At 45.1% G+C, this 26,319-nt stretch overlaps 1 protein-coding gene across 2 annotated transcripts in view; it reads right to left on the reverse strand.

Moving 5' to 3' along the window:
• PCNX2 (pecanex 2) overlaps positions 1-26,319 on the reverse strand; it is a 311,506-nt gene that overhangs the window by 26,148 nt on the left and 259,039 nt on the right. For both annotated transcript variants that reach the window (XM_012104979.5, XM_060406546.1), the window contains 2 exons: positions 20,372-20,605; positions 18,358-18,470 (listed from right to left, as the gene is read on the reverse strand). In XM_012104979.5, coding sequence (XP_011960369.3) covers positions 18,358-18,470; positions 20,372-20,605 — 347 coding nt within the window. The remainder of the gene's footprint in view (positions 1-18,357; positions 18,471-20,371; positions 20,606-26,319) is intronic.

Below are 26,319 nucleotides of genomic sequence, written 5' to 3' on the forward strand. Positions count from 1 at the left end.
AATATTAAAAAAGAATGTATAGATGTGTAATTGAATGTACATATACACTTTTCTGTATAGCACAAGTGAATACATTGTAAATGAGCTATATGTCAATGAAATTTTTTTTTAAAAAATGAGTCTCCATGCAGAAAACAAAGCCTGAATTAGTATTTCACTAGATTGAGGGTACTACCCTTAGACTGTGGGTCATTACTCCTAGTACCTTAAAGATACAGGCATCCTAAATATAAGGTGTTTCATTATCTGCCTTTTATCTTCAGGAGAATGAGGAGGAAGAAGGCAGAGATGTGATGAGCTGGAAAGCTCTGAGGAGAGGAGAGGTCTCCAGGTGGCCCCCACGCATTTCTGACTTGCAGAATCACCAGGCTTTATTCTGTGAAGACTCTACTGAGAGATGACAGGCTCCCACCCCGAGGCCAACAGCTGGAGCAGGGAAACAGGGTTACATCTGAGTTATTCAAGATTGGCCTTTGTGGGGACTAGAGCAGCCGACACTTGGCCCCTTAGCTTATCTTTATTGATTGAGGTTTTCTGCACAAATGTGGTGCCATGTAAGCCGAGGCTCATCTCAGTGCCGCGGTCCAGTTCTCTGCGTGTGGATGTGAGTCTCTAACACGTGACTACGCTAGAGCCAGGTTGCTTCTGGAGCCTGCCCTGCCGCGTCCCCACACAAATGGACAGGGTTGCCCCTGCACTGGGGACTGTCTGGCGACACACGCTGTGCCCAGGCTTCTGCACCTCTTCTGCAATGTTAACCCACATTCCACACAGTGAGGACTTGTAATATCTCACCATCGTACGTGTGTGTACGTGTGTGTGTGTGTATGTGTGCCTGTCCGTGTGTGGCTGCATATTTGTGTATGTTTGTGCGTGTGTGTGTGTGTGCGTGTACATGAGTGCACACTTATATATGTGTGTGCTTGAGATGAGCACACGTTTACGTGTGATGTGCATGTGTGTGCGTGTGCATGTGCAAGGGTGCATGTTTGCATGTGTGCACGTGTGTTGGAAAGGACGATTCCGCTTCTGCTCAGAGTCACTCCACACCCCTGTCAGACACCAGCAACCACCAAGCTGAGTCTCTGTGACACTCTGCTTGTACTCACTCCTGTTCTTTCTGGTTCCTGACCCTGTTCCCTATTCTATGATGACATAACCATTGGTGGTGCGTACAAATAAGAGGTTGGGGCCATCAGCACTTAAGCACAGATGTACACAACCTTTCTGGAGTCATTTTCTGGCCTGAAGCTCTGGCTGTTGCTTGCAGCCCTGGCAGAAACTCTAGCTCCATGAAGATTATGCTTTAATGGGTCCCACCCATTTCAGCATCCTCGCCCACCACCTTTCACAGAGCAGTGACAACTTGAGAATGGCCAGCTGAAGTCAAGGCTGTTTTCACTCCTGTTTCACTGTTTTACAGCATCTTTCTTTATCCACAAAGGAGTCCTCAAGGCTCAAGTCTAGCCAGATGTTGCCTATGACCCCATCCAGCTCAGCCCAGTTCTCATCTGCACCCTCTCTCACTGGCTCTTAGTCCATGGAAATTCTGGCTCCCAGGAAATTTCAATATCCAGAAATATCCAGAAACATTCTGGATGTCATAGCTGTAGGGCAGTGCTCCTGGCACCCAGTGGGTAGAGGCCAGGCAGGATCGCCCAGGACAGTCCCCCACAACAAAAAGCCACCCAACCTAAAAGGTGAATAATGCTGCTGCTGAGAAACCTTGCCCATTATGACTGAAGATACAGACTTTAAGTTCTAGACACTGGTTCATTATCTTGGATCCAGCGTTAATGACTCTTGGGATTCAGGTGGGAACAACTCTAATGCTGGGGTAGTTTCTGCAGGACTCCCAGTGGACTCTCCAGAAGGATTGATATGCTCAAATTAATGTCCAAACAGACTCATTACTGCATGTTTACAGATGGGCGTCGTGGAGAGCCTTCTGCTGCAGGGCACTGCTGTCCATGGAGCCCTCGGAGAACATGCGAACAACTGCGATTTGCAGGCTGGGTTCCCATGCTTGCTAGTTAGCAATGGAGATTCTTAGAGAGTGAGTGCTTGGTGGTTTTCTAAGTCAGTATCCTAGCTCAGAGAGCATTCCACTGTTGGGGAGGCACCATGCTTCATACATGATTCATTCCTCTGTGGGATTCCCCAACCATGCAACCAGTGACCACTAAAGGAGCTGGAAGTACAGAGAGTAATGCATGCAAGAGGGGATGGCCCTTGGTGTCAGTATCCTACTGTTGATAAGCTCTTATTGATCATTGTCCAAAAGCAACTCCTGACAACTAATCTTTGAGTTCTTTTAAATACAAGATATATTTTCTTCAGGTGAAAATTACTAAATGTATTTTTTCTGTGGAATGAATAAAAGATCCTCTTCATTGATCTATTTCTCAGAATTCATTCAGATTAAGGCTTTTTTTTTGTATTTGATTTCATTTTTTCCAGCTTTATTGAGGTATAAATGACACAATTTTTAAGTATTTAAAAGGTAAAAAAAGTTAAAATTATAAAAACAAAATCTTATATACAACTTGAAAGAAAATAAATAAAATGTACATCATGATGATTTGATAAACATTGTGAAAGGCAGATTAAGGCTTTTGGCTTGAGGATTTCAGCTTCCTTTTTAAAGAAGGTTTGAATATAATTTTTAAAAACTCAGGAGAAATAAGAATTTGTGAACTCCTTAAGGTGTGGTTTTGAAAGATTAATGTTTTATGGGTGGAAGTGAGCAGTCTTACTATGTTAAGTACCAGGAAATCTAGTAGTTTGTGTACATGAGAGTATTGTAGATATCTGTATTATTCAAGGGCATCTCAGAATTTTAAGTTACACAAATATTAAAACCACTATATAAAATATTAACACTTCATAAATAATCTTTCAGTGAACATATTGTTTTTTAAAAAGCACCAGCTCTGAGCAACTAGAAGTGAGACAGAAAGGATACCTTACATTTCTCTGGTGGTTTGTGCATTACTGAGTGCTTTCCATTCTATCAGAGTCTACTCCCTGATGTTCAAGCTGGTTTTAGAAAAGGCAGAGGAACCAGAGATCAAATTGCCAACATCCGCTGGATCATGGAAAAAGCAAGAGAGTTCCAGAAAAACATCTACTTCTGCTTTATTGACTATGCCAAAGCCTTCGACTATGTGGATCACAATAAACTGTGGAAAATTCTTCAAGAGATGGGAATACCAGACCACCTAACCTGCCTCTTGAGAAATTTGTATGCAGGTCAGGAAGCAACAGTTAGAACTGGACATGGAACAACAGACTGGTTCCAAATAGGAAAAGGAGTACGTCAAGGCTGTATATTGTCACCCTGCTTATTTAACTTCTATGCAAGTACATCATGAGAAACGCTGGGCTCGAAGCAGTACAAGCTGGAATCAAGATTGCTGGGAGAAATATCAATCACCTCAGATATGCAGATGACACCACCCTTATGGCAGAAAGTGAAGAGGAGCTAAAAAGCCTCTTGATGAAAGCGAAAGAGGAGAGTGAAAAAGTTGGCTTAAAGCTCAACATTCAGAAAACTAAGATCATGGCATCTGGCCCCATCACTTCATGGGAAATGGGGAAACAGTGGAAACAGTGTCTGACTTTATTTTTGGGGGCTCCAAAATCACTGCAGATGGTGACTGCAGCCATGAAATTAAAAGACACTTACTCCTTGGAAGGAAAGTTATGACCAACCTAGATAGTATATTCAAAAGCAGAGACATTACTTTGATGACTAAGGTCCATCTAGTCAAGGCTATGGTTTTTCCTGTGGTCATGTATGGATGTGAGAGTTGGACTGTGAAGAAGGCTGAACACCAAAGAATTGATGCTTTTGAGCTGTGGTGTTGGAGAAGACTCTTGAGAGTCACTTGGACTGCAAGGAGATCCAACCAGTCCATTCTGAAGGAGATCAACCTTGGGATTTCTTTGGAAGGAATGATGCTAAAGCTGAAACTCCAGTACTTTGGCCACCTCATGCGAAGCGTTGACTCATTGGAAAAGACTGTGATGCTGGGAGGGATTGAGGACAGGAGGAGAAGGGGACGACCCAGGATGAGATGGCTGGATGGCATCACGGACTTGATGGATGTGAGTCTGAGTGTACCCTGGGAGTTGTTGATGGACAGGGAGGCCTGGCGTGCTGCGATTCATGGTGTCGCAAAGAGTCGGACACGACTGAGCAACTGAACTGAACTGAACTCCATTCCATCAGCTCAGCTCATTTGCATGGTTGCCTGTTTAAGATATAGTATTAAAACCCTTTCATTTAAGAGGAAACAGGCCAAAAAGGAGTTTAGAAAGAGGATGAGACAGGTGGGAACAGAGATTTAGCATCTCATGCAACACTGAAGGGCTTCCCACGTGGCCCTAGTAGTAAAGAATCCACCTGCCAATGCAGGAGACCTAAGAGATGTGTGTTTGATCCCTAAATTGGGAAGATCCCCTGGAGGAAGGCATGGTAATCCACTCCAGTATTCTTGTCTGGAGAATCCCATGGACAGAGGAGCCTGGTGGGCTACAGTCCATGGGGTCACAAAGAGTCAGACACGACTGAAGTGACTTAGCATGCACGTGACATTGAAGGAGCACACCTCCCTCCTGCCACCCACCTCTCCAGGAAACACAGAGTCTCTTTAAAAACGTGTAACTGGAGTCATCTTCTTAAAGACAAGCTCAGAGGTTGTATTAGAATGGACTGACTTCTTCAAAGGCTTCAGCTGACCCCACAGTAAAAATAGCATGAATGTGTAAGTCTTGAACTATCCCCCACCTCACCCTCCTGAGGTCGGTGACAAGCTGTTTTCCAAGGTTTAAATTGGTGTATGGTTTCCCTGGTGGCTCAGATGGTAAAGAATCTGCCTGCAAGGTGGCAGACCTTGGCTCAATCCCTGGGTCAGGAAGATCCCCTGGAGAAGGGAATGGCAACCCACTCCAGTATTCTTGCCTGGAGAATCCCATGGACAGAGGAGCCTGGCAGGCTGCAGTCCATGGGGTCATAAAAGAGTCCAACACAACCTAGCAACTCAACAACAAAAGCGCTTGCCTTATCCTCTTTCATGCCTTGAGAGAGAATGAAATGTGTCAACTCGTGTCAAGCACTTAGCACTGTTCCCAGAACCCATGGAGCGCATCATCAATGTTCACTATGATCATTATTCTGATTTTCACTGAACTGGAATGTCCAGGCCATATAGGCATCAGATATAAACAAAAGACATTTATCTTGTAGAAACTCAGATAATCATTGGAGAGCAATCACATGGTGAAAGAATCTCAGGGATGTGGTTTCAACTAAATGCCAGCTGTAATGAGAAATAATAATTCCCAAGTGAGAAGTAGTTAAAAGACAAGATTCGATGAAAAGCTTTTTAAAAGTATGTTTGGCTTCATGACGTTTTAGTACTTCTGGGCCTCTATATCAATGGGATCAACTGTTATTATCTGGTGAAAGATGCTTCTGGAGGCTGCTGGACTGGGAGCAGGCTGGCTGTGGAAGAAACAACCTCCTGGCAACTGCTCAGAATAAAAATAGATTTCCAGAACCGGCTCCCAGTGATTCTAAGCTGGCGTGTGTGAGATGGGGTGTTGGGTCTATATTCTGGCCAAGATCCCCAAGTAATTCTGGGGCATAGGGAGGTCTGAGACTCAGGGGACCAGAACCTGGATGCTTCCTCAAAACGTCCAGACATTTCAGAGAAGCGATGGAGTGGGAGCTTGGCACAGGACCTGTGCCCCAGACTGGGGTAAGAGAAGGTTTTCCCACAGAGGGGGATTCTTAACGGCTCTTTTCTTTGTATTTTCTCTCTCTTTGCTGAAGTTCTCACTGTGTTCTTCCATTCTTTTCCTGATTTCAGTGGGCATGTTTGACTGTTACTTGAAAGTATCTGCTGCATTGATCATCTCAGTTTCATTTAATTCGTTTCCTGGGGTTTGTCTTCTTTCATTTGAAAGATATTCCTTTGTTTCATTTTTGCCTATCAGGTTTTTTTGGGGGAAGGGGGGTTAAATTATTTTTTTTAATTACAGTATAATTAATTTACAATGGGTTATTTCAAGTGTACAAAAATGATTCAACTATATATATGTGTGTGTGTGTGTGTGTGTGTGTGTGTGTGTGCTCAGTCATGTCCAACTCTTTGTAGCTCCATGACTGTAGCCCTCCAGGCTCCTCTGTCCATGAGATTCTCCAGGTAACAACACTGGAGTGGGTTGCCACTTGTAGCTCCACAGGATCTTCCCAACTCAGGGATCAAACCCATGTCGCTTGTGTCTCCTGCATTGGCAGGCAGATTCTTTACCACTGCACCACCTGGGAAGCCCATATCTCTGTGTGTGCATATATATGCATATATATCCTCTTTCAGATTCTTTTCCATTGTATTCAACTCTCTCTGCTTGTTTCTATGTATTAGGTATATCAACTACATCTCTTGACTTTGAAAATGTGACCTTATGTAGCAGGTGTCCAGTGGGCCCAATGACACAGCTCCCCCAGGTCACCAAAGCAGAGTACCCTGTGGGCTGAATGCACCTCCTGTTGTGGTTGGGTCATGATTGCTACGGGTGTCTGATGGGTGGTGCTTGGCCCCAGGTTGGCTGTTCTGAGGCCTGGTTGTTACTGCTCTGGGTATGGCGATATACAGGGCAAGACTCCTGGGATGGGAGCTGCTTTGAGGGGGCTGTTGGCAGGTTGGGCAAGGCTGGTCCTCAGAGGACTCCAGGACAGTGTGCATGGTGTTAGCTAAGTAGCAGAGAATGACAGAAATGAGATCAACCAGAACCTGGTGAGCAATGTGGAAGGAGAGGGGGAAAAGGCACATGCCAACACTTCTGCCCCCTGAGAAAGTCCCACCAGATCCCTTCCACTCGGCATATGTCCTGAAACTAATCAGCGAGTCTTCTTGGATTCTCTCTGTGCTGGGACGCAGAGCAAGTGAGTGTGCGCACAAACACAAGCAAGAGGTGGATCTCGGTTCCCCACACCTCTCAGGCTCTCCTGAATGTAAAATCTTGATGCTGATTTTTGAGCTTCCAACTTAGAGGAAGTCACCATTAACCCCACCATAGAGACACCAGAACTTACACAGGACTGAGGAAACAGACTCTTGGAGGGCACAAACAAATCCTTGTGCACACCAGGACCCAGGAGCAGTGACCCCACAAGAGACTGACCTAGACTTGCCCGTGAGTGTCCAGGAGTGTCTGGCAGAGGCATGGGTCGGCGGTGGCCTGCTGCAGAGTTGGGGGCTCTGAGTGTAGTAGTGTGTGCATGGGACCTTTTGAAGGAGGTCACCACTATCTTCACTACCTCCACCATAGCTTGGTCCCAGGTCAAATAACAGGGCGGGAACACAGCCCCACCCATCAACAGAAAATTGGACTAAAGATTTACTGAGCATGGCCCTGCTCATTAGAACAAGACCCAGTTCCCCCCTCAGTCAGTCTCTCCCATCAGGAAGCTTCCAAAAGCCTCTTATCCTTCTCCATCAGAAGGCAGACAGACTGAAAACCACAATCACAGAAAACTAACCAGTCTGGCCACATGGACTACAGCCTTGTCTAATTCAATGAAACCATGAGCCATGCCATGTAGGGCCACCCAAGATGGATGGGTCACGGTAGAGAGTTCTGACAAAACTGGAGAAGGGAATGGCAAACCACTTCAGTGTTCTTGCCTTGAGAACCCCATGAACAGTATGAAAAGGCAAAAAGATAGGGCACTGAAAGATGAACTCCTCAGGTCAATAGGTGCCCAATATGCTACTGGAGATCAGTGGAGAAACAACTCCAGAAAGAATGAAGAGACGGACCCAAAGCAAAAGCAACACCCAGTTGTGGATGTGACTGGTGATGGAAGTAAAGTCCGATGCCATAAAGAACAATATTGCATAGGAACCTGGAATGTTAGGTCCATGAATCAAGGCAAATTGGAAGTGGTCAAACAGCAGATGGCAAGAGTGAACCTTGACATTTTAGGAATCAGTGAACTAAATGGACTGGAATGGGTGAGTTTAACTCAGATGATGATTATATCTACTACTGTGGGCAGGAATCCGTTAGAAGAAATGGAGTAGCCATCATAGTCAACAAAAAAGTCCAAAATGCAGTACTTGGATATAATCTCAAAAATGCCAGAATGATCTCTGTTCGTTTCCAGGGCAAACCATTCAATATCACAGTAATCCAAGTCTATCCCCTGACCAGCAATGCTGAAGAAGCTGAAGTTGAACGGTTCTATGAAAACCTACAAGACCTTCTAGAACTAACACCCCCCAAAAGATGTGCTTTTCATTATAAGGGACTGAAATGCAAAAGTAGGAAGTTAAGAAACACCTGGAATAACAGGCATATTTGGCCTTGGAGTATGAAATGAAGCAGGGCAAAGGCTAATAGAGTTTTTCCAAAAGAATGCACTGGTCATAGCAAACACCCTTTTCCAACAACACAAGAGAAGACTACAAATGGACATCAACAGGTGCTCAATACCAAAGTCAGATTGATTATATTCTTTTCAGCCCAAGATGGAGAAGCTCTATACAGTCAGCAAAAACAGGACTGGGAGCTGACAGTGGCTCTGAGCATGAACTCCTTGTTGCCAAATTCAGACTTAAATTGAAGAAAGTAGGGGAAACCACTAGACTGTTCAGGTATGACCTAAATCAAATCCCTTACAATTATATAGCAGAAGTGACAAATAGATTCAAGGGATTAGATTTGATAGAGTGCCTGAAGAACTATAGACGGAGGTTCGTGACATTGTACTGGAGGCAGTGATCAGACCATCCCCAAGAAAAAGAAATGCAAAAAGGCAAAATGGTTGCCTGAGGAGGCCTTACAAATAGCTGTGAAAAGAAGAGAAGTGAAAGGCAAAGGAGAAAAGGAAAGATATACCCATCTGAAGGCAGAGTTCCAAAGAACAGCAAGGAGAGATAAGAAAGCCTTCCTCAGTGATCAATGCAAAGAAATAGAGGAAAACAATAAAATGGGAAAGACTAAAGATCTCTTCAAGAAGATTAGAGATACCCAGGGAACACTTTATGCAAAGATGGGCACAATAAAGGACAGAAATAGTATGGTCCTACCAGAAGCAGAAGATATTAAGATGAGGTGGCAAGAATACACAGAAGAACTATATAAAAAAGATCTTCACGACATAGATAATCACGATGGTGTGATCACTCACCTAGAGCCAGACATCCTGGAATGTGAAGTCAAGTGGGCCTTAGGAAGCACCACTACGAACAAAGCTAGTGGAGGTGATGGAATTCCAGTTGAGCTGTTTCAAATCCTAAAAGATGATGCTGTGAAAGTGCTGCACTCAATATGCCAGCAAATTTGGAAAACTCAGCAGTGGCCACAGGACTGGAAAAGGTCAGTTTTCATTCTAATCCCTAAGAAAGGCAATGCCAAAGAATACTCAAACTATCACACAACTGCACTCATCTCAACGCTAGCAAAGTAATGCTCAAAATTCTCCAAGCCAGGCTTCAGCAATACATGAACCATGAACTTCCAGATGTTCAAGCTGGTTTTAGAAAAGGCAGAGGAACCAGAGATCAAATTGCCAACATCCATTGGATCATCAAAAAAGCAAGAGAGTTCCTGAAAAACATCTACTTTTGCTTTATTGACTATGCCAAAGCCTTTGATTGTGTGGATCACCACTAACTGTGGAAAATTCTTAAAAAGATGGGAATACAAGAGCACCTGACCTGCCTCCTGAGAAATCTGTATGCAGGTCAAGAAGCAACAGTTAGAACTGAAAATGGAACAGACTGGTTCCATTTTGGGAAATGAGTATGTCAAGGCTGTATACTGTCACCCTGCTTATTTAACTTATATGCAGAGTACATCATGAGAAATGCTGGACTGGATGAAGCACAAGCTGGAATCAAGACTGCCAGGAGAAATATCAATAACCTCAGATATGCAGATGACACCACCCTTATGGCAGAAAGTGAAGAAGAACTAAAGAGCTTCTTGATGAAAGTGAAAGAGGAGAGTGAAAAAGTTGGCTTAAAGCTCAACATTCAGAAAACTAAGATTACGGCATCTGGTCCCATGACTTCATGGCAAATAGATGGAGAAACAATGGAAACAGTGACAGACTTTACTTTTTTGAGCTCCAAAATCACTGCAGATGGTGACTGCTGCCATGAAATTAAAAGACACTTGTTCCTTGGAAGAAAAGTTATGACCGACCTAGACAGCATATTCAAAAGCAGAGATATTAGTTTGCCAACAAAGGTCCATCTAGTCAAAGCTATGGTTTTTCCAGTTGTCATGTATGGATGTGAGAGTTGGACTATAAAGAAAGCTGAATGCCTGATGAATCGATGCTTTTGAACTGTAGTGCTGGAAAAGCCTCTTGAGAGTCCCTTGGACAGCATAGAGATCCAACCAGTCCATCCTAAGGGAAATCAGTCCTGAATATTCATTGGAAGCTCTGATGCTGAAGCTGAAACTGCAATCCTTTGGCCACCTGATGCGAAGAACTGACACATTGAAAAGACCCTGATGTGGGGGAAGATTGAAGGCGGGAGGAGAAGGGGCCGACAGAGGAGGAGATGGCTGGATGGCATCACTGACTCAATGGATATGAGTTTGAATACACTCTGAATTGAGTTGGTGATGGACAGGGAAGCCTGGGGTGGTGCAATCCATGGGGTAACAAAGAGTTGGACATGACTAAGTGACTGAACTGAACTGAACCCCAGTCTGTCAGACAAACCTCAGTCCTGTCTGCAGGATGATCCAATATGACATCTGGCCCTAACGTGGGGACTCATATCCAGTAGAAGATGCAGAAGGGAAACTGAGATGATGTATAGGATTCCCGAATAACACTGCTTTCCTCAGTCCACTCTGGGTGGGAGGGGTGGGGATATGGTTGATGTGACCTCAGACTGTGACACTGACCTCTTGCCACAAGGTCATCTTTCAGGGCTCTCAACCTCTAGCACAGACATCATTATTTCTCTGTCATTTTTCAAGCTCACATTTATCTTGACCTGTTCTATCCTCTCTGTTGTTGTTCAGTTGCTCAGCCATGCCTGACTCTTTGTGACCCCATGGACTGCAGCACACCAGGTCTCCCTGTCCTTCACTGCTTCCTGGAGTTAGCTTAAACTCATGTCCACTGAGTCAATGATGCCATCCAACCATCACATCCTCTGTTGCCCCCTTCTCCTCCTGCCCTCTATCCTCTTAGAAGCCTATGTATTCTTAGAGCCAGTACAATTTCTTCTTCAAGCAAACATGATGCTGGTTTAAAGTGCAGCCACCTTCTCACTTTTATCTCTATAAACAGACATCAACTAGGATCTACTCATCCCCTCTAATTTACTGGAAGGCAGTCACCAAGCTGTCTTTTAGCCCCTGGGGTCAGTGAAACTATTTTGACTTCCTCCTAAAACATGCCTTTATATATGTATGCTTTTATTCAGTAGGAGACACAGTTCTACAAAGGAGAAAGGCCCAAACTCCAAATTAAAACCATTATCAGCTTTTGCTTGTCACATCCTTATTAACTCATTCTGTTTCCCTAACATATGGATATTTTACTTGAAGACATTTTATATACTTGTGGTCCTTTGCTTACTTGCATTCGGTTTAAGCTGATTCTCAACTTACTCTTTCTCTCTAACTTGGCATGCACATGCTTTTATTCCTTGAGGATAGCCTGTCAAAGCTATGTCGCTGTTGTGAAGTTAAAATATGTCCCCCAGAAACCCATCAAATGAGCAGAGCTTGTGACTGCTGCTAGGCTGCTGTGTAAGACTTACCTGGGGAATCAGTGTTCAAAAATCACCTTTTACTCCTTAACATTAAATATGTGAGAATGATATTGTTTGTTTGGTCTCAGACAGTACACTCAAGAGTATACTCTTGAGCTAAAATTTTATGAGGATAAAGTATGTGCATACACACACAGATCATTGCATAAAAATAATGCATCATGACCAAACAGAGCTTATCTCAGAATTATAAGGATGTTTTAATGAAGAAATTAGTTAATATTACCAATTACATTAATATTAGTTTGGCTAAAAAGTATACTCAGTTAGTGAATATATTGTTTAATAAAGCTCTTGGTGAAAATGAAAAATGTGTCTTGGTACTTAAATCTGAATAAACTTTTTCGCCCATCTAATAGATTTAAGAAGAATAATTTCATCTGAATGTAAGCCCTCAAATTTTCAAAGAATTCATCATCCTTTCCTGATAAAAAGCCTTAGCAGTCAAGGAAGAGACAGAAATTCCTAACCTGATAAAAATGGTCTAATAGAAGCCTAAAACAAGCTTATTTTTTTTATGCTAAAATTTGACATTTATGCCCATGGATGCCTGGATTAATGTGAGGATGCTGTGCTGAACAGAACAATGGCCCATCAAACATGTCCATGCCCTACTCTCTGGAACCTGTGGATATGTTATCTTACAGGGTACAAGGAATTTTCCAGATGTGATTAAATTGAGTACTTTAATTTAAAGGGGGAGATTTTCCTGGATTATCTGGGAGGACCCAGTGTAATCGTAAAGACCCTCATATATAAAAGGGAGAAGTAGATAAGACAGAGTTTGCTGGAGAGAGAGACTGGAAGATGCTACACAGATGGCTGGGAAGACAGAGGACGGGGTGGTAAGGATGTAGGCAGCCTGTTGAGCAGGGGACGGATTCTTCCCGCAGAGCCTCCAGAAGGCACGAAGCTCTGCTGACACCTGGGTTTTAGCCTAGTGACACCTGTTTTGCACTTTCAACCTCCAGAACTGTAAGACCACTAGTTTATGTCGCTGTAAGCCACCTAATGTGTGGTAAGTTGTTACAGTAGCAATTGGAAACTAACACAGATGCCCACCTCCACCTGGAGGTCATAGCCAGTGTAACAAGAATTGAGTTATGTTTATCAGAAAAAAAAAGGCAAAACTGTCATTATTTGCAGATATGTCTTTCCAGCAGAAAATCAAATAGGATTAATAGAAATAACATTGTTTAAAGATTTTTTAAATGTGGTTCATTTTTAAAGTTTTTATTGAATTTATTACAATATTGCTTCTGTTTCATGTTCTGGTCTTTTGGCAGTGCAGTATGTGGGATCTTAGTTCTCCAACCAGGGATGGAATCTGCACCCTCTGAATTTCAAGGTGACGTCTTAACCACTGGACCATCAGGAAAGTGCCACTGAAACAATAGGCTTATAAGAGAGTTCAGTAAGAGGTGCCCGGAATGAGACCAATATGAAAAAAGAAATAACTTTCCTGTAAACCAGCAATAGCCATTAGAAAATGTGATAGGGACAAAAAGAGTCTATTCATGGTCACAATAAAACTATAAAATATCTAGGATCAACTCTTTCAAGTATTACAAATCTCCATAAAATCATAAACTGCTACTGAGAGACATTTAAAAAACTGAATGATTCCAGAGACAGTATATTATTGACTAATGTCCATTTACTTCTTAAGCTAATCTGTAAATTTAATACTATCTAAATCAAAATTCCAGCTGAGGTTTTTATAAAATGTGAGGTCTAATTTCACCTGAGAAGGGATGTCCCTGGTGGTCCAGTGGTTAAGACTCCACACTCCCCATGCAGGGGGCCTGGGTTTGATCCCTGGTTATGAAACTAGATCCTGCATGCCACAACTAAGACCCAGCACAGCTAAATAAACACATAAATAAATATTTTAAAATAAAATAAATGTCACCTGAGGAGAAAATGAGGCACAGCAGCCCCACCATAAAGACAAGAGCACCTTGACAGAAAGCATTTAACACATATTAATATCTTGATATGAGAATAGCTTCTAAAAACCAGTAAGTACCTCATGGAAATTAAAGAGTGTCTTGATGAGGGTGAAAGAGGAGAGTGAAAAAGCCAGCTTAAAACTCAGTATTAGAAAAACTAAGATTGTGGCATCCGGTCCCATGACTTCTGACAAACAGAAAGGGAAAAGGTGGAAGTAGTGCCTGATTTCCTCTTCTTGGGCTCTGAAATCACTGCAGATAGTGACTGCAGCTGTGAATTAGAAGACGATTGCTCCTTGGCAGGAAAGCTACGACAAAGCTAGACAGGGTGTTAAAAAGCAAAGACATCACTTTGCCGACAAAGGTCCATACAGGCAAGGCTGTGGATTTTCCAGTAGTCGTGAACAGATGAGAGAGTTGGACCATAATGGAGGCTGAGCGCCAAAGAATTGATGCTTTTGAACTGTGGTGCTGGAGAAGACTCTTGAGAGTCCCTTGGACAGCTCAGAGATCAGCCAATCTTAAAGAAAATCAACCTTGAATACTTGTTGAAAGGACGGATGCTGAAGCTGAAGCTCCAATTCTTTGGCCATCTGATGCAAAGAGCTGACTCATTGGAAAAGGCCCTGACGCTGGGGAAGATTTGAAGGCAGGAGAAGAGGGCAACATAGGCTGAGATGGTTGGATGGCATCACCTATTCAATGGACATGACTTGGGCAAACTCTGGGAGATGGTGAGGGACAGGCAAACCTGGCATGCTTCAGTCCATGGGGGTCACAGAGTCAGACACGATTTGGCAACTGAACAACAGTAACAACCTCACAGAAGCGGATAAAACATACACATGGGCGGGCACTTTACAGAAAAAAAAATGGCCAATAAATCTTTAAAAAGAGTCTTACCTTCTCTATTAATTATGGACATGCAAATTCAGATAAGAATGAGATGACTCTTTTTTTTTACCCATTAGGCTAGACAAATTAAAAAAGGTTAACTATTCAGTGTTAGTCAAGTTATGGCAAAATATTCATGGTGAGGATAGAAATTGCGGCAGTTTTGGAAAGCAGTTTGACTATATCCATAGAAATTTATGTTTAAAAAATTTTTTTGAGCTCTGAAACCACTTTTCACAAGCAAAACCATTTCCTGAATGAACTCTAGCTCAGGGAAAAGTAGAGCACAGCTGTTTGGTTGGAGTGGAGGTGGGGACCCTGCTCCAAGCCCCCCCTCACTCTGTGCCCCTCCCCGCCCCCCACAATACCTCCACATACATCAGAACCTCGTGGACTTACACTCCAACCCTCAGCCCAGGGCAGTGTCTAACATATATCTTTAGTACATCAAGGACCGAAATGAAAATGCATTGTAGGATTTTATTACAGTATGGGACCTCTCAGTGGAGTGAATCGGCCTCAGATAATCAAATCTTTCCCTAGAATGCCAAGAGTATTACTCCCAGACTTATCTCATCACTGTGTTTGGAACAAGCAGAGCTGACATGGAGTATGAGGAGCTTTTTAAACAAAGAAAAATTCCATCAAAACAAGGTTGACAAAGCAGCTGCTAGGCATGGTGCTCAATCAAGGAAAAAATAAATAAACCAGACCGAGCAAGAAACACCTGGATCAGAAATATTGGAGCAAGCCACACAAACAAGATCGAAGAAGTCTGAAAATATGTTGGATGGGAATGGAAAAAGGGAAATCGCTGAAGCATTTTATTTGCAATTTGTAAAGAAAAAAAAATTTTTTTTTGAGATTAATGCATTTAAAGAAAATTTTTAATTCATTAAAAAAAAAAAAAAACTTTCCATCGATCCAAAAAAAGATGCTTGGGTGCTATAAATGTATGAAGACTCATTTTGTGATATAGAGCCTTGAATCTTCTGAAGCCCTTCTCGAAGAGTACTTCCTATTTACAATATTTATAGTAGGTTGTTTTACAAAGCTCACAAAGGTGCCTTCTGCTAGGCTCTCAGTCTTTGAATTCAGTCCCAGATGACCACAAAGGGAATTGCCTGCATCTAGTATGAGGCTTCCCAGGTGGCGCTAGTGGTAAGAACCCACCTGCCAATGCAGGATACATGAGATGTGAGTTTGATCCCTGGGTCAGGAAGATCCCCTGGAGGAGGGCATAGCAACCCACCCCAGTGTTCTTGCCTGGAGAATCCCACGGACAGAGGCTCTCTTGGGGTACAGTTCATAGCGCTGGATATGATGGAAGCAACTTAGCACCACACACAGTATGAGGCTGGGTCAGGTAGGACGGAAGACAGGGGGTAGAAGCAGGCCAGTTCTCCCCCAGAGTATTTTCTAGAACAGGCCAACACAATAATCAGTGAGCACTTCTCCCCTATGAAGAAATCCTAAAATTCTGAGATGTGGGTGCTGAAAGACTAGCTGTCATGAATCCTACCTGCTGCAGTTCTCACCTTTTCCTCTCCAGAGAAGGGTGAGGGCCTGCCAGCCACACCACTTCACCCCTTACCACTGCACACACGTCTGGGATGACATCTGCCCATGGCTCACCACTGGGGATGACTCAGCTACCCGCTGCGGGAAGGGCATTCCGAAGTCCCCTCAGAACTGTTTATCCAATGGCCCCTCCTTGTGAGGATTGTTCAACCAGCACATAAGTGGATTTTGCCCTTAAGAAGCTTGTCGTACCTAATAACCCCCAAACGCACTCAAGTAGAGTATCAAAAGGACCCCTTTGCAGAACACAGGTTCAGCAATACAAGTCAGAAATCTTGAAGAAAGCCCAAGTAAAGGAGAAACCATTACACAGAAGAGCGCTTTCTTCTTAAGCTCCCTGGATCTGCATGATCCTCAGCTTTGGCTGATGCACCCAGGGGACCATAAAAGGTCCTGTTGCGTGGTCCACCTGCAGGGGTCTTGACATGATGGCTCTGCCCTGTGGTAGGGCTCGGGCATCAGGATATTTACAAGACCCTTGGGAGACTAATGTGCACCAATCAAGATGCCTTTAATGGACAGGCAGAATCCAGAACATCTGGCCCACAGTACTAAATACCAAAGGGGCAGTCTATGAAATGGCCACTGACTGGGGTGATGAGAAGGCAACTAATGAAATTCACAGGAGCTGTTTCCCTGGAGAAGGAAATGGAGGGGGTGGGGTGGGGGGGCAATGAGCACAACTTCATTTGTGATTCAAGTTCAAGGGCTTGTTTGTGAAAGCAAGACCTGAGGGTAGAAGGTGAAGGAGGGTAAACAGGCCAGGAGAGAATTGAAAATTAAACTCAAAATAGTTTTGTTGTTTAAGAAGAGAAACCTGGGCTACTAACATAGAATGGGGCAAGATCCAGTAGAAAGAGAGTTTGAAAAAACGGGAGAAGCAACATCCAGTCATCAAAGCCCCATAGAGTCAGGGCAGAGTAGGCTCTGGACTAAAGCACAGAAGTAACCATTTCCTTTTTGGGGGGAAAAAAACGGGGGAGAACTAACAATTTTTTGAACATTAATTCTGCTGAATATCATAGGCACTTCATACGTATGAAATGGAATATCTCCTGCTATACTGGCGTGCAAGAAATGTCGTAGCTATCCACAGTTCCAGCCTCCAAATATGAATTTCTGAGCCATGCTGACGAGCAGCACCACTTCCTAAAGGGGGAACTTGAGAAAGTCACAGTCATCAGCAGTTACAGCCCTCGCGGGGCTGGTGGTAAAGAATTCGCCTGCCAATGCAGGAGACATAAGAGACGCAGGTTTGATCCCTGGGTTGGGAAGATTCCCTCCTTCAGGAGGAGGGCATGGCACCCCACTCTAGTATTCTTGCCTGGAGAATCCCATGGACAGAGGAGCTTGGTGGGCTACAGTCCATGGGCTCACAAAGAGTCAAACACAACTGAAGCGATTTAGCACGCCTGCACCCAAGTGTGAGCTGGTGAGCCCTAAGGGAATTCAAGCAAGAGAAGAATACCTCTGTAAAATACCTCTATACAAATGTAGGATGCTGGCCCCAGACAGCTGAGATGCATATGAAAGAAATGACTCTAATAATCCCAGACTCTTGCATCTTCCCTTACATAGAAGAACACTAAATTCCTTAATCTGATATCTGGTTTTCCTTACTTAACAATAATCTTTGATGTTCAGGCTACCAGCCCCCTTTGTTGCCAACTTGTATATAGCCTGATTCCCTCTTCTGCCTCCTCAGAGAGCTTCTCAGGGCTACTGGGATGCCGTCCCCTGGGCCCAGTATCTTAAACATTCCCACCAAATAAAACATTCGCTACTTTGAAGTTGTGACTGATTTTTCAGTTGACATATGCATGATTTCATTTAATCTCCCCCCCAAATTTGCAAAGACCCTTGTAACATAGAAGGCCCTGTGCTTAGAATTCCAGGGTTTTGACTGGTCCTTATTAATACCAGGTCCACATTTAATTCCTCAAAAGATCACCATGATCAAAAAGTCTTCTCACAGGTCCAACATGATTTATTAGAGAGAGAACGCTCTGGAAGAAGTAGAGGCAGTCCAACTTTAAAGAAAATGATGGACAAAAGTCTGTCCAGCACATAAAATACCAACTGATGTCTGTACCAGCTGTCTCCCCGGGTACCTGAGGGCCATGTTGTGAGCCGCGGTGCCCAGAGCTCTCCTCCCCAGGATGCAGAGTGCGAAGGACAGAGTCACCAGAGGAGAGTCCTCGTCACTTTCTAGGGGCTTCGAGGGCTGGAAGAGCAAAGACGTCCATTCAGCTTTCATGTGGGGCCTGGCATGCACTTACACAGAACCTCAAACGCAGAGGTTTTCCACGAGGCAGCCATCATGGTCACCTGGGTCCCCCCCCCCCCCAGTGACCCAAAAGATGGTAAACTCTGCTTCCTGAGGCAGTTTCTCTGGAGGCTGGACATAAAAACACATTTAAATGGGGAAGTTACTTTAGGGAAATAAAGGGGCTAACATGTGGCTTGTCGGCCTAGTTTCCTGGAATTGTGAATATGCCACCTTGGGTCAGGAAGATGGTCAGAGCTCACAGTCAAATGAAAGTAAAAGTCACTCAGTCATGTCTGACTCTTCGTGACCCCATCCACAGTAGCCCACCAGGCTCCTCTAGGCATGGGATTCTCCAGGCAAGAATATTGGAGGGGGTGGCCATTCCCTTCTCCAGGGGATCTTCCTGACCGAGGGATCAAACCCATGTCCCCTGCACTGCAAGCAGATTCTTTACTGTCTGAGCCACCAGATGAATTTGCACCTTAATCCTGTCCAGTGCAGGGGGACCAGTACACCAGCAGAAATAGAAGTATAGGAATCAAGTGCAAATGAGGGTTTTCTGTTCCCTCTGTAATGAGAAGCCCACTGAGCTGACCATAAGTCCGCAATTAACAATTAAATGAAGTGGTTCATCCAAGCTTAAGAAGAGGAGCAGGGGAAGATGCAGAAGGAACTTAACAGTTAAGATATCTTTTGCAAGCAAAGCAAGATAATTTCATTTCTATGAGCTAGCTGAGGAAAGAGGAGTGCCCTCATTGTGGGGTTAGCCAGGATCAGCAGTAGATTCTTGACTACTTCGGCCACCCGCGGAAGCTCCGCATGGGTTAAAATCTCAGCACACGTTCTCCAGGCTGCGTCTGGAGGACCAACTCTGCCACCGACTCTCTCCCACCTGCTTTCAATCACTCATGAAAGGTCAAGGACCTGGGCTAGTGTCAGAACTTGGTTTACCAGTTCACATAGCACACTTCATCAACTGAGAAGGCAGTTTTCAACCTGGATCTACCATCTCCTTCAACAACACATCATGAGAAGCTTTCCAAATCCTGAGAAGCAGAGATAACAAACCCCTTCCACTGGCCTCCCTCCCCTTTCTCCTCCTGCCTGCTTTCTTGTCTTTCTTTTCTAAGATGTCATTTCCATTTCTTCCATTTCTAAGAGGCTGCATTCATCTTCAGAAGCGTCCTCAGCATGTGAGCAGCAAAGCACAGACACACAGACAAAACTACCGAAGTAGCTTGGACCAATCTGATTGCTAAACAGAATGGGCTTGTCCACAATTCAATAGGTTTAGTAAATCCTCTGCATTTCAGCCCATATATGCTCTGTTCAGAAATCTCAAAAAGAAACTCTAAACAAAGAAGTGTCCAGAGTTTTAAAGCCATGATCGAGGCTTAGCACTGTACCAACTCTGAGCACACTAGAAAGGAAAATGTACTTTCAAGGTGCCTTTCTTGGAGACATGATATATGAATTTTTCCATTTCCTTTTGTTTAACTGCTAAATAAACATTTGTCCAAGTATTAGTATCCTTTCTCTCCTCTATTTCGTTACAGCCTACCAGGCCTTCCTTGGTGGCTCAGATGGTAAAGAATCTGCCAGCCATGCGAGAGACCTGGGTTTGATCCCCGGTTGGGAAGATCCCCTGGAGAAGGAAATGGCTATCCACTCCAGTATTTTTGCCTGGAGGATCCCATGGACAGAGGAGCCTGGCGGGCTACAGTCCATGGGGTCGCAAAGAGTCGGACACAACTGAGTGACTCACACACACGGAGTATAAGAAAGAGATGGTCTTTACAAGGCTCCTTGTTTCTTAACTTACATTCAACTCCTCCAGCCCCACCTCCCTTACCTACCTCTTGCCTTTTCTGGGCACAGTATTGAATCCACTCCAGATAAACGTTGCAGTAGCTGGCTCGCGTGATTCCCTGGAGACATGGGACGTAGTCATCATCAATGTTCATGTGGAACATCGCAAGGTCACGCTCAATGTAATGCCACTTGGCAAAGGGCTGCAGGGTCTTCAGAAGTGATTCATTTTTGATCCAGGAGAACAGTTTGGGGGATGTCACCATATAGTATATTATACTCTGCCGAGAGAAAGAAAGGTTTTGAGCCCATAGCCTGAAAGGCTTAAAATTTCATCTCCTAAAGTAAATCACTGTCAGGGACGAGTGACACGTGAAATCCCCACGTGCAGTATCATTTGTATTTCCTGCTAGATTTAATGCACCCACTGGAGCCATTCTAAAACGCTCCCTCTTGGTCACTGGAGGGAAGAGGGAAGTGAAGGAGCAGAATGCTGGCGGAACCTCAGTGGTAGCTGGAACGGGATCTCAGCGGTGAGGAAGAATGGCAGTCAGAGGGAAAGCGTCATCCTTTCTGAGAAACGCACACAAAAGCACTGTGGTTCCTCTGGGTTTCCCGGAGGCCAGGCTGGGCTGATGCTGCTGGAAGAAATCAGGGCAGGTCCTCGTCCAGGGCCTCAGACCAAACTGTGTCATGAGCTAAAGCAACATGGTTCTTATGGAAAGTACTTATGATGTACAGTTGTTCACTCACACACACACACACACACACACACACACACACGTACTCCTGGGTACCCAGACAGTGGACATCTGAGATGTCTTCAAAATTAACCCCAAGTTTCCTCCTCCATCGGACACTCCACTTATGAGTCCAGTTGGGGAAAATGCCACCCTTGGCTTTATGATTCTGAGCTACAGAGTTTTTGAAAGCCATCTTGTAGTTTTCGAATGAGTTCATCATTCAAGAAAGCTAGCATCCAGCCTGGAGAAGTAAACATATGACAGGGCAAAACACAACCTAAGTCTGCCATGGGCACGTCGGGAATAGACAGGAGTATCTGTGGATGAGTCCTTCCAACTTCACTCTTCCTTCATTATCACAGGAAAAGGCACAAGGCTGGTGTCACTGGGGCTAAGACAGACAGGGAACACAGTTAGTATCCTATCTGCGAATTGAGAGTGATGAGGAGGGGGAAGGGCAGCCTTCCATGCAAGGAGGCAGTGATTAGAGCTCCTATAAAATCAAACACTCAATTGATGGACTCCTCTGATTATCAAAGGCATTCTTACCAGACGAGAAGACAGAAAGTAACACACGCGGGGCTTAGGCAACGGGAATCTATGGAGGTGAGTGGGCAGAGGGGCCTTTCCTAGCCCCCCAGTTCTCCTCCTCTTCTTCTGTTTGGTTGGGATGTGAAATCCACAGTGCCAAGGTTGGAGGTTGCCGAGGTGTCTGATTTCAGGTTACTGCAGGGGTTTGAACAGCTGAGTGGACAGACACGTCCACTCAGATTCGGGCAAAACCACAGCAGATGCCTGACTCAGCTTCTCTCTGCTGTTGGGACTGAGGGCAGCCCACTCATTGCAGAGGTTTCATCTGTGGCTCGTGGTGTGTGGTCCTCTCTCCTTCTTTGGGGCACAATCTCTATTAGGCTCCATCATCCACCTGACCCCCAACTGAGGAAGCAAGACACACAAAGTCTGCAGAGAGTAAGCGGAGTTCACATGTTTCCCCGACTTCTGCAACCCTGCTAGCCTTAGAAAACCCCTTCAATGGAAGGAAGGAGGGAGAGAAGGAGGGAAGGAGAAAGGAAATGAGGAAGAGGCCAGGGGAAGCTGGAAACAGACATGCGAAAGAAAGATGTGCTTAATCATGGCCATTTTTCATCACTGTTTTGAGGTTTAAAATGAGATGATGCATCTGAAGCACTTAGCACCTGGCCTGGCACGTGGGATGTGTGCCAAAATCACATCATCATCATATCTTTGGCATCTCTGACTTACCTACCCAGCATGCTTGAGGCTCAGGTTAAGGAGCACAGCCCAGGAGAGGTTTGGAGAAGGGGATCAGGAGGCAGGAGACAGGCAAGCCTCCCATGGTCACCAGAGTATACATCTGATATTCAAATAGGTGAATCAAGAATCTGGAGGGTGTCCTATTGCCCACTAGCTGGCAGGACCACTTAAAGCTGCTAAGCGTTCCATCCAAAGTCGCAAGCCAAAAAGGAAACGGACCGTGACCAAAGGCACGGCTTCTCAGCTGACAATTATGAAGGGAAGAGAGAAATTTGGTCTGTCTAAACATCTGGCATGAGCAAACATCTGGTCTAGTTTTCCCTCAATATGTACTAATCACGTGTACCCGACAGAAATAACACACAAAACTGGAAAGCGGAACATTAACCTTTTCACTCCTTTCTAGGGAGGAATGAAACTAACCCTTCCCCAGTGAGGTCAGAGTAGTTAACGAGGACTTGGAATGCCAGGGATTCAAACTCATTTCTCTAGTTCTGGCAAAATCTTACAGTGCTGGCTTCTGAGTGGGCTTCCCAGCGCTGGGCTTTCCCATGTGGGAGGGGAGACAGTACCACGTCCTTTCCCTGTGGGAAAACAGAACTGCTTGAACTGGCTGCAAACTGTACTCTGTCTCCCTTTATTTAGGCAGAGATGCTGTCAGTGAACAGTGTGAAATCCTTCAGAATCTGTCGGGATGAAACGGATCCCATAATAGGCAAAGCTAAGTCAGGATGGTGACATGAATTGTTGGTGTACAAACCAATCCAAATTGAAAGCAAGGACTTCCTCTGAATTAGGGCTTCCCTGGTGGTTCAGATGGTAAAGAATCTGCCTGCAATGCAGGAGACCCAGGTTCCATCCTTGGGTCAGGATGATCCCATGGAGAAGGGAGTGACTACCCACTCCAGTATTCTGGCTGGGAGAATTCTGATGGACAGAGGAGCCTGGCGGGCTGTAGTCCCTGGGGTCACAAAGACTCGGTCATGACTGAGTGACTAACACACACACACACACCTCTGAATTAATTCATGATATCTGGTTCCTCCAGCAGGGACCCTCCTGGTTTCTCATTTTAATTGTAGATCAGCATATTCTCTCAGACAGCTCATCCCAGGAAGAGAACCTGGCAGGCAGTCCAACATGCTGGGGTGTTGGGCTTATGTTGGCCTTATCATCTGCAGGGCAGGTGATAAGCACATCTCCTTTCTAAGAGTTGGGCAGAAACAACGGTGGCCGAGAAACTAGGCCCTCATTTTCCAGCAGAAATCTCATTTCTTGCTGGTTAAGAGGGTTTGAAATACTAATGAATGGAAGAGAGAAGGAGGAGGCACCAGGGAAAACCTCCAGTCATCAGGAAGGAAATGATTTCAAATATATTCATAGAGGGGGGCGGAGAACTGACCCAGTTTATTAGGAGATTTTAAAAAATCCTTTTGTGTAAAGGAATTATTCCAAGTTTTTCTTCCTGTTCAATGAAAAATAAAAAGAATGAAACCAAACCCTTGAAACTTGAACCAATTCAGGGCTACAAAGGCAACTGGCAGTTTTGTTTGCAGAGGAGCCTAGGTCAAAGAAGAAAATATTCCATTTATTTTTACCCTAAACTGCTGCTTCTTCTGTCCTAATAGCCACTCAGCACTTCTGAAATTTCCTTTAACTAACTGTACCAGGGAGGTGAGCACAGTTTCTGAGCTGCCATCCCCAAAGGGCAGGAAGGCACCGAGGGTGATGTCTGGAGAAAGTCTCACCTGAACAGGCCTTCTTGGTGCTGATGTGAATTACCGGGAGGTACTGGTATGAGCTCCACCTGCCACCAATCTCAGCGTTTCCTGAGCACTGACCGAGAGTTACAAAACATCTCTTCTACTGAGCACAAACATCTGTAGTGGTCCCCACATCTAGTTGCATACCAAATCACATCAGTTCAGTTCAGTTGCTCAGTCGTGTCTGACTCTTAGCGATCCCATGGACTGCAGCACACCAGGCATCCTTGTCCTTCATCATCTCCCAGAGCTTGCTCAAACTCTTGTCAGTCGAGTTTGTGATGCCATCCAACCATCTCATCCTCTGTCATCTCCTTCTCCTCCTGCCCTCAATCTTTCCCAGCATCAGGGTCTTTTCTAATGAGTCAGCTATTTGCATCAGGTGGCCAAAGTATTAGAGCTTCAGCTTCAGCATCACTCCTTCTGGCATCAGTCTTGTTCAGGACTTATTTCCTTTAGGGTTAACTGGTTTGATAGCCTTGCAGTCCAAGGGACTCTCAAGAGTCTTCTCCAACATCATAATTCAAAAGCATCATTTTCGGCGCTCTGCTTTCTTTATGGTCCAACTCTCACATCCATACATGACGACTGGAAAAACCATAGCTTTGACTATACAGACCTCTGTCAGCAAAGGAATGTCTCTGCTTTTTAATACGCTGTTTAAGTTGGTCATAGCTTTTCTTCCATGAAGCAGGTGTCTTTTAATTTCATGGCTGCAGTCACCATCTGCAGTGATTTTGGAGCCCCCCCAAAATAAAGTCTGCCACTGTTTCCATTGTTAACCCATCTATTTGCCATGAAGTGATGGGACTGGATGCCATGATCTTAGTTTTTTGAATGTTGAGTTTTAAGCTAACTTTTCACTCTCCTCTTTCACTTTCATCAAGAGGCTCTTTAGTTTCTCTTTGCTTTCTGCCATAAATCGCCTAGGGAACTTATTTTAAAACATAGGTACTTCCCAGGCACACAGAATGGGAATTTCTGGTAGGACATGGCGATCGACAATCACCTGGCTAGCTGAGGGAGCCTGATGCTACAGATCTGCCCCTGCCTGCTGTCCTGCCGGGTCAGAAACCATGCCCTGTGCCCCTCTCCTGCCTACCCAAAGCTCTCGTGTTGGCTTTTATTCATGTATAAAACAGAATCAAAGGACTGTCTCCACAAGCCCACTATTATCTAGCAGGTTCTGGGGGCCTCCCTCAGCCTGCTACCATTCGCACATTATCTTGGATTTGTTTTTTAGTTTGCAAATTGTCATTTTAGAAAACGTACAGGGAATTGGGAGTCACATTTCCAGGAGTTAGGAGAGGAGGACTGTGAAGGGAGAGACGCATCAAAAGTCAGGTCCTCGTGTGGAGCCCCCAGGCTTCTGGAAAAGCCAAGCAGGTGCACCAAGATGGGGCCCCTCAGCCCTTTGCTCTCGCTCCCTCACAGAGGCCTGCTGGCCCCATGATGTGGGCCTGGTCTGTCTGGTCCATGGCGAGGCTGTTTATGGGGAGCTCCACGGTCACCGAGCTTCCCTGATGGCTCAGCGGTAAAGAATCTGCCTACAATGCAGGAGACACTGAAGATGCAGGTGCGATCCGTGGGTCAAGAAGATGCCCTGGAGGAAGGCATGGCAACCCACTCCAGTGTTCTTGCCTGCAGAATCCCATGGACTGAGGAGCCTGGTGGGCTACAGTCCACAGTGTCTCAAGGAGTCAGACACAACTGAGTGACTGAGACGAGGTTCGCAGAGACGAGCCTCAGTCCTGGACTCCATCCTCACCACCAATGCCTGGGGCAGACCCCTCAGACCCCTGCCTACACATGGGTCTCATCCTTCCCGACTAGATGGCCAGGACTCTGGATTCCACATTACCTGGAACCTTCTTTGTTCATTCCAAAACCCTGGGCACCTCCAGCGGTAAGTCATCACAGGAAGCCCTGAGGATCCACAGGGCGGGCAGGGGTGTGTCTCCTGGGCTCATGGAGTTACCAGAAGGGGAGGGGAAAGGGTTTCAGAGGAGGCGGGGGTGAATGCCAGCCTGGGCCCCCAGGCAGACTGTAAGAGGAGCTGGCATGTGAGCTCAGTTTGGACTAGACGCTGTGAGTGCTGCGGGAGCACAGGGAGGAGCGCTGGGCTGCGGCCAGGCTAGGGTTGGGGTCGGGGCAGGGTGCACAGGCAAAGAAAAGGGGTGGGGCGCAAAGCCCAATCAGAAATCACAGCGGATG

This window comes from Ovis aries, chromosome 25 (assembly GCF_016772045.2).
Source record: "Ovis aries strain OAR_USU_Benz2616 breed Rambouillet chromosome 25, ARS-UI_Ramb_v3.0, whole genome shotgun sequence".
In the NCBI taxonomy this organism is placed as follows: Eukaryota; Metazoa; Chordata; class Mammalia; order Artiodactyla; family Bovidae; genus Ovis; species Ovis aries.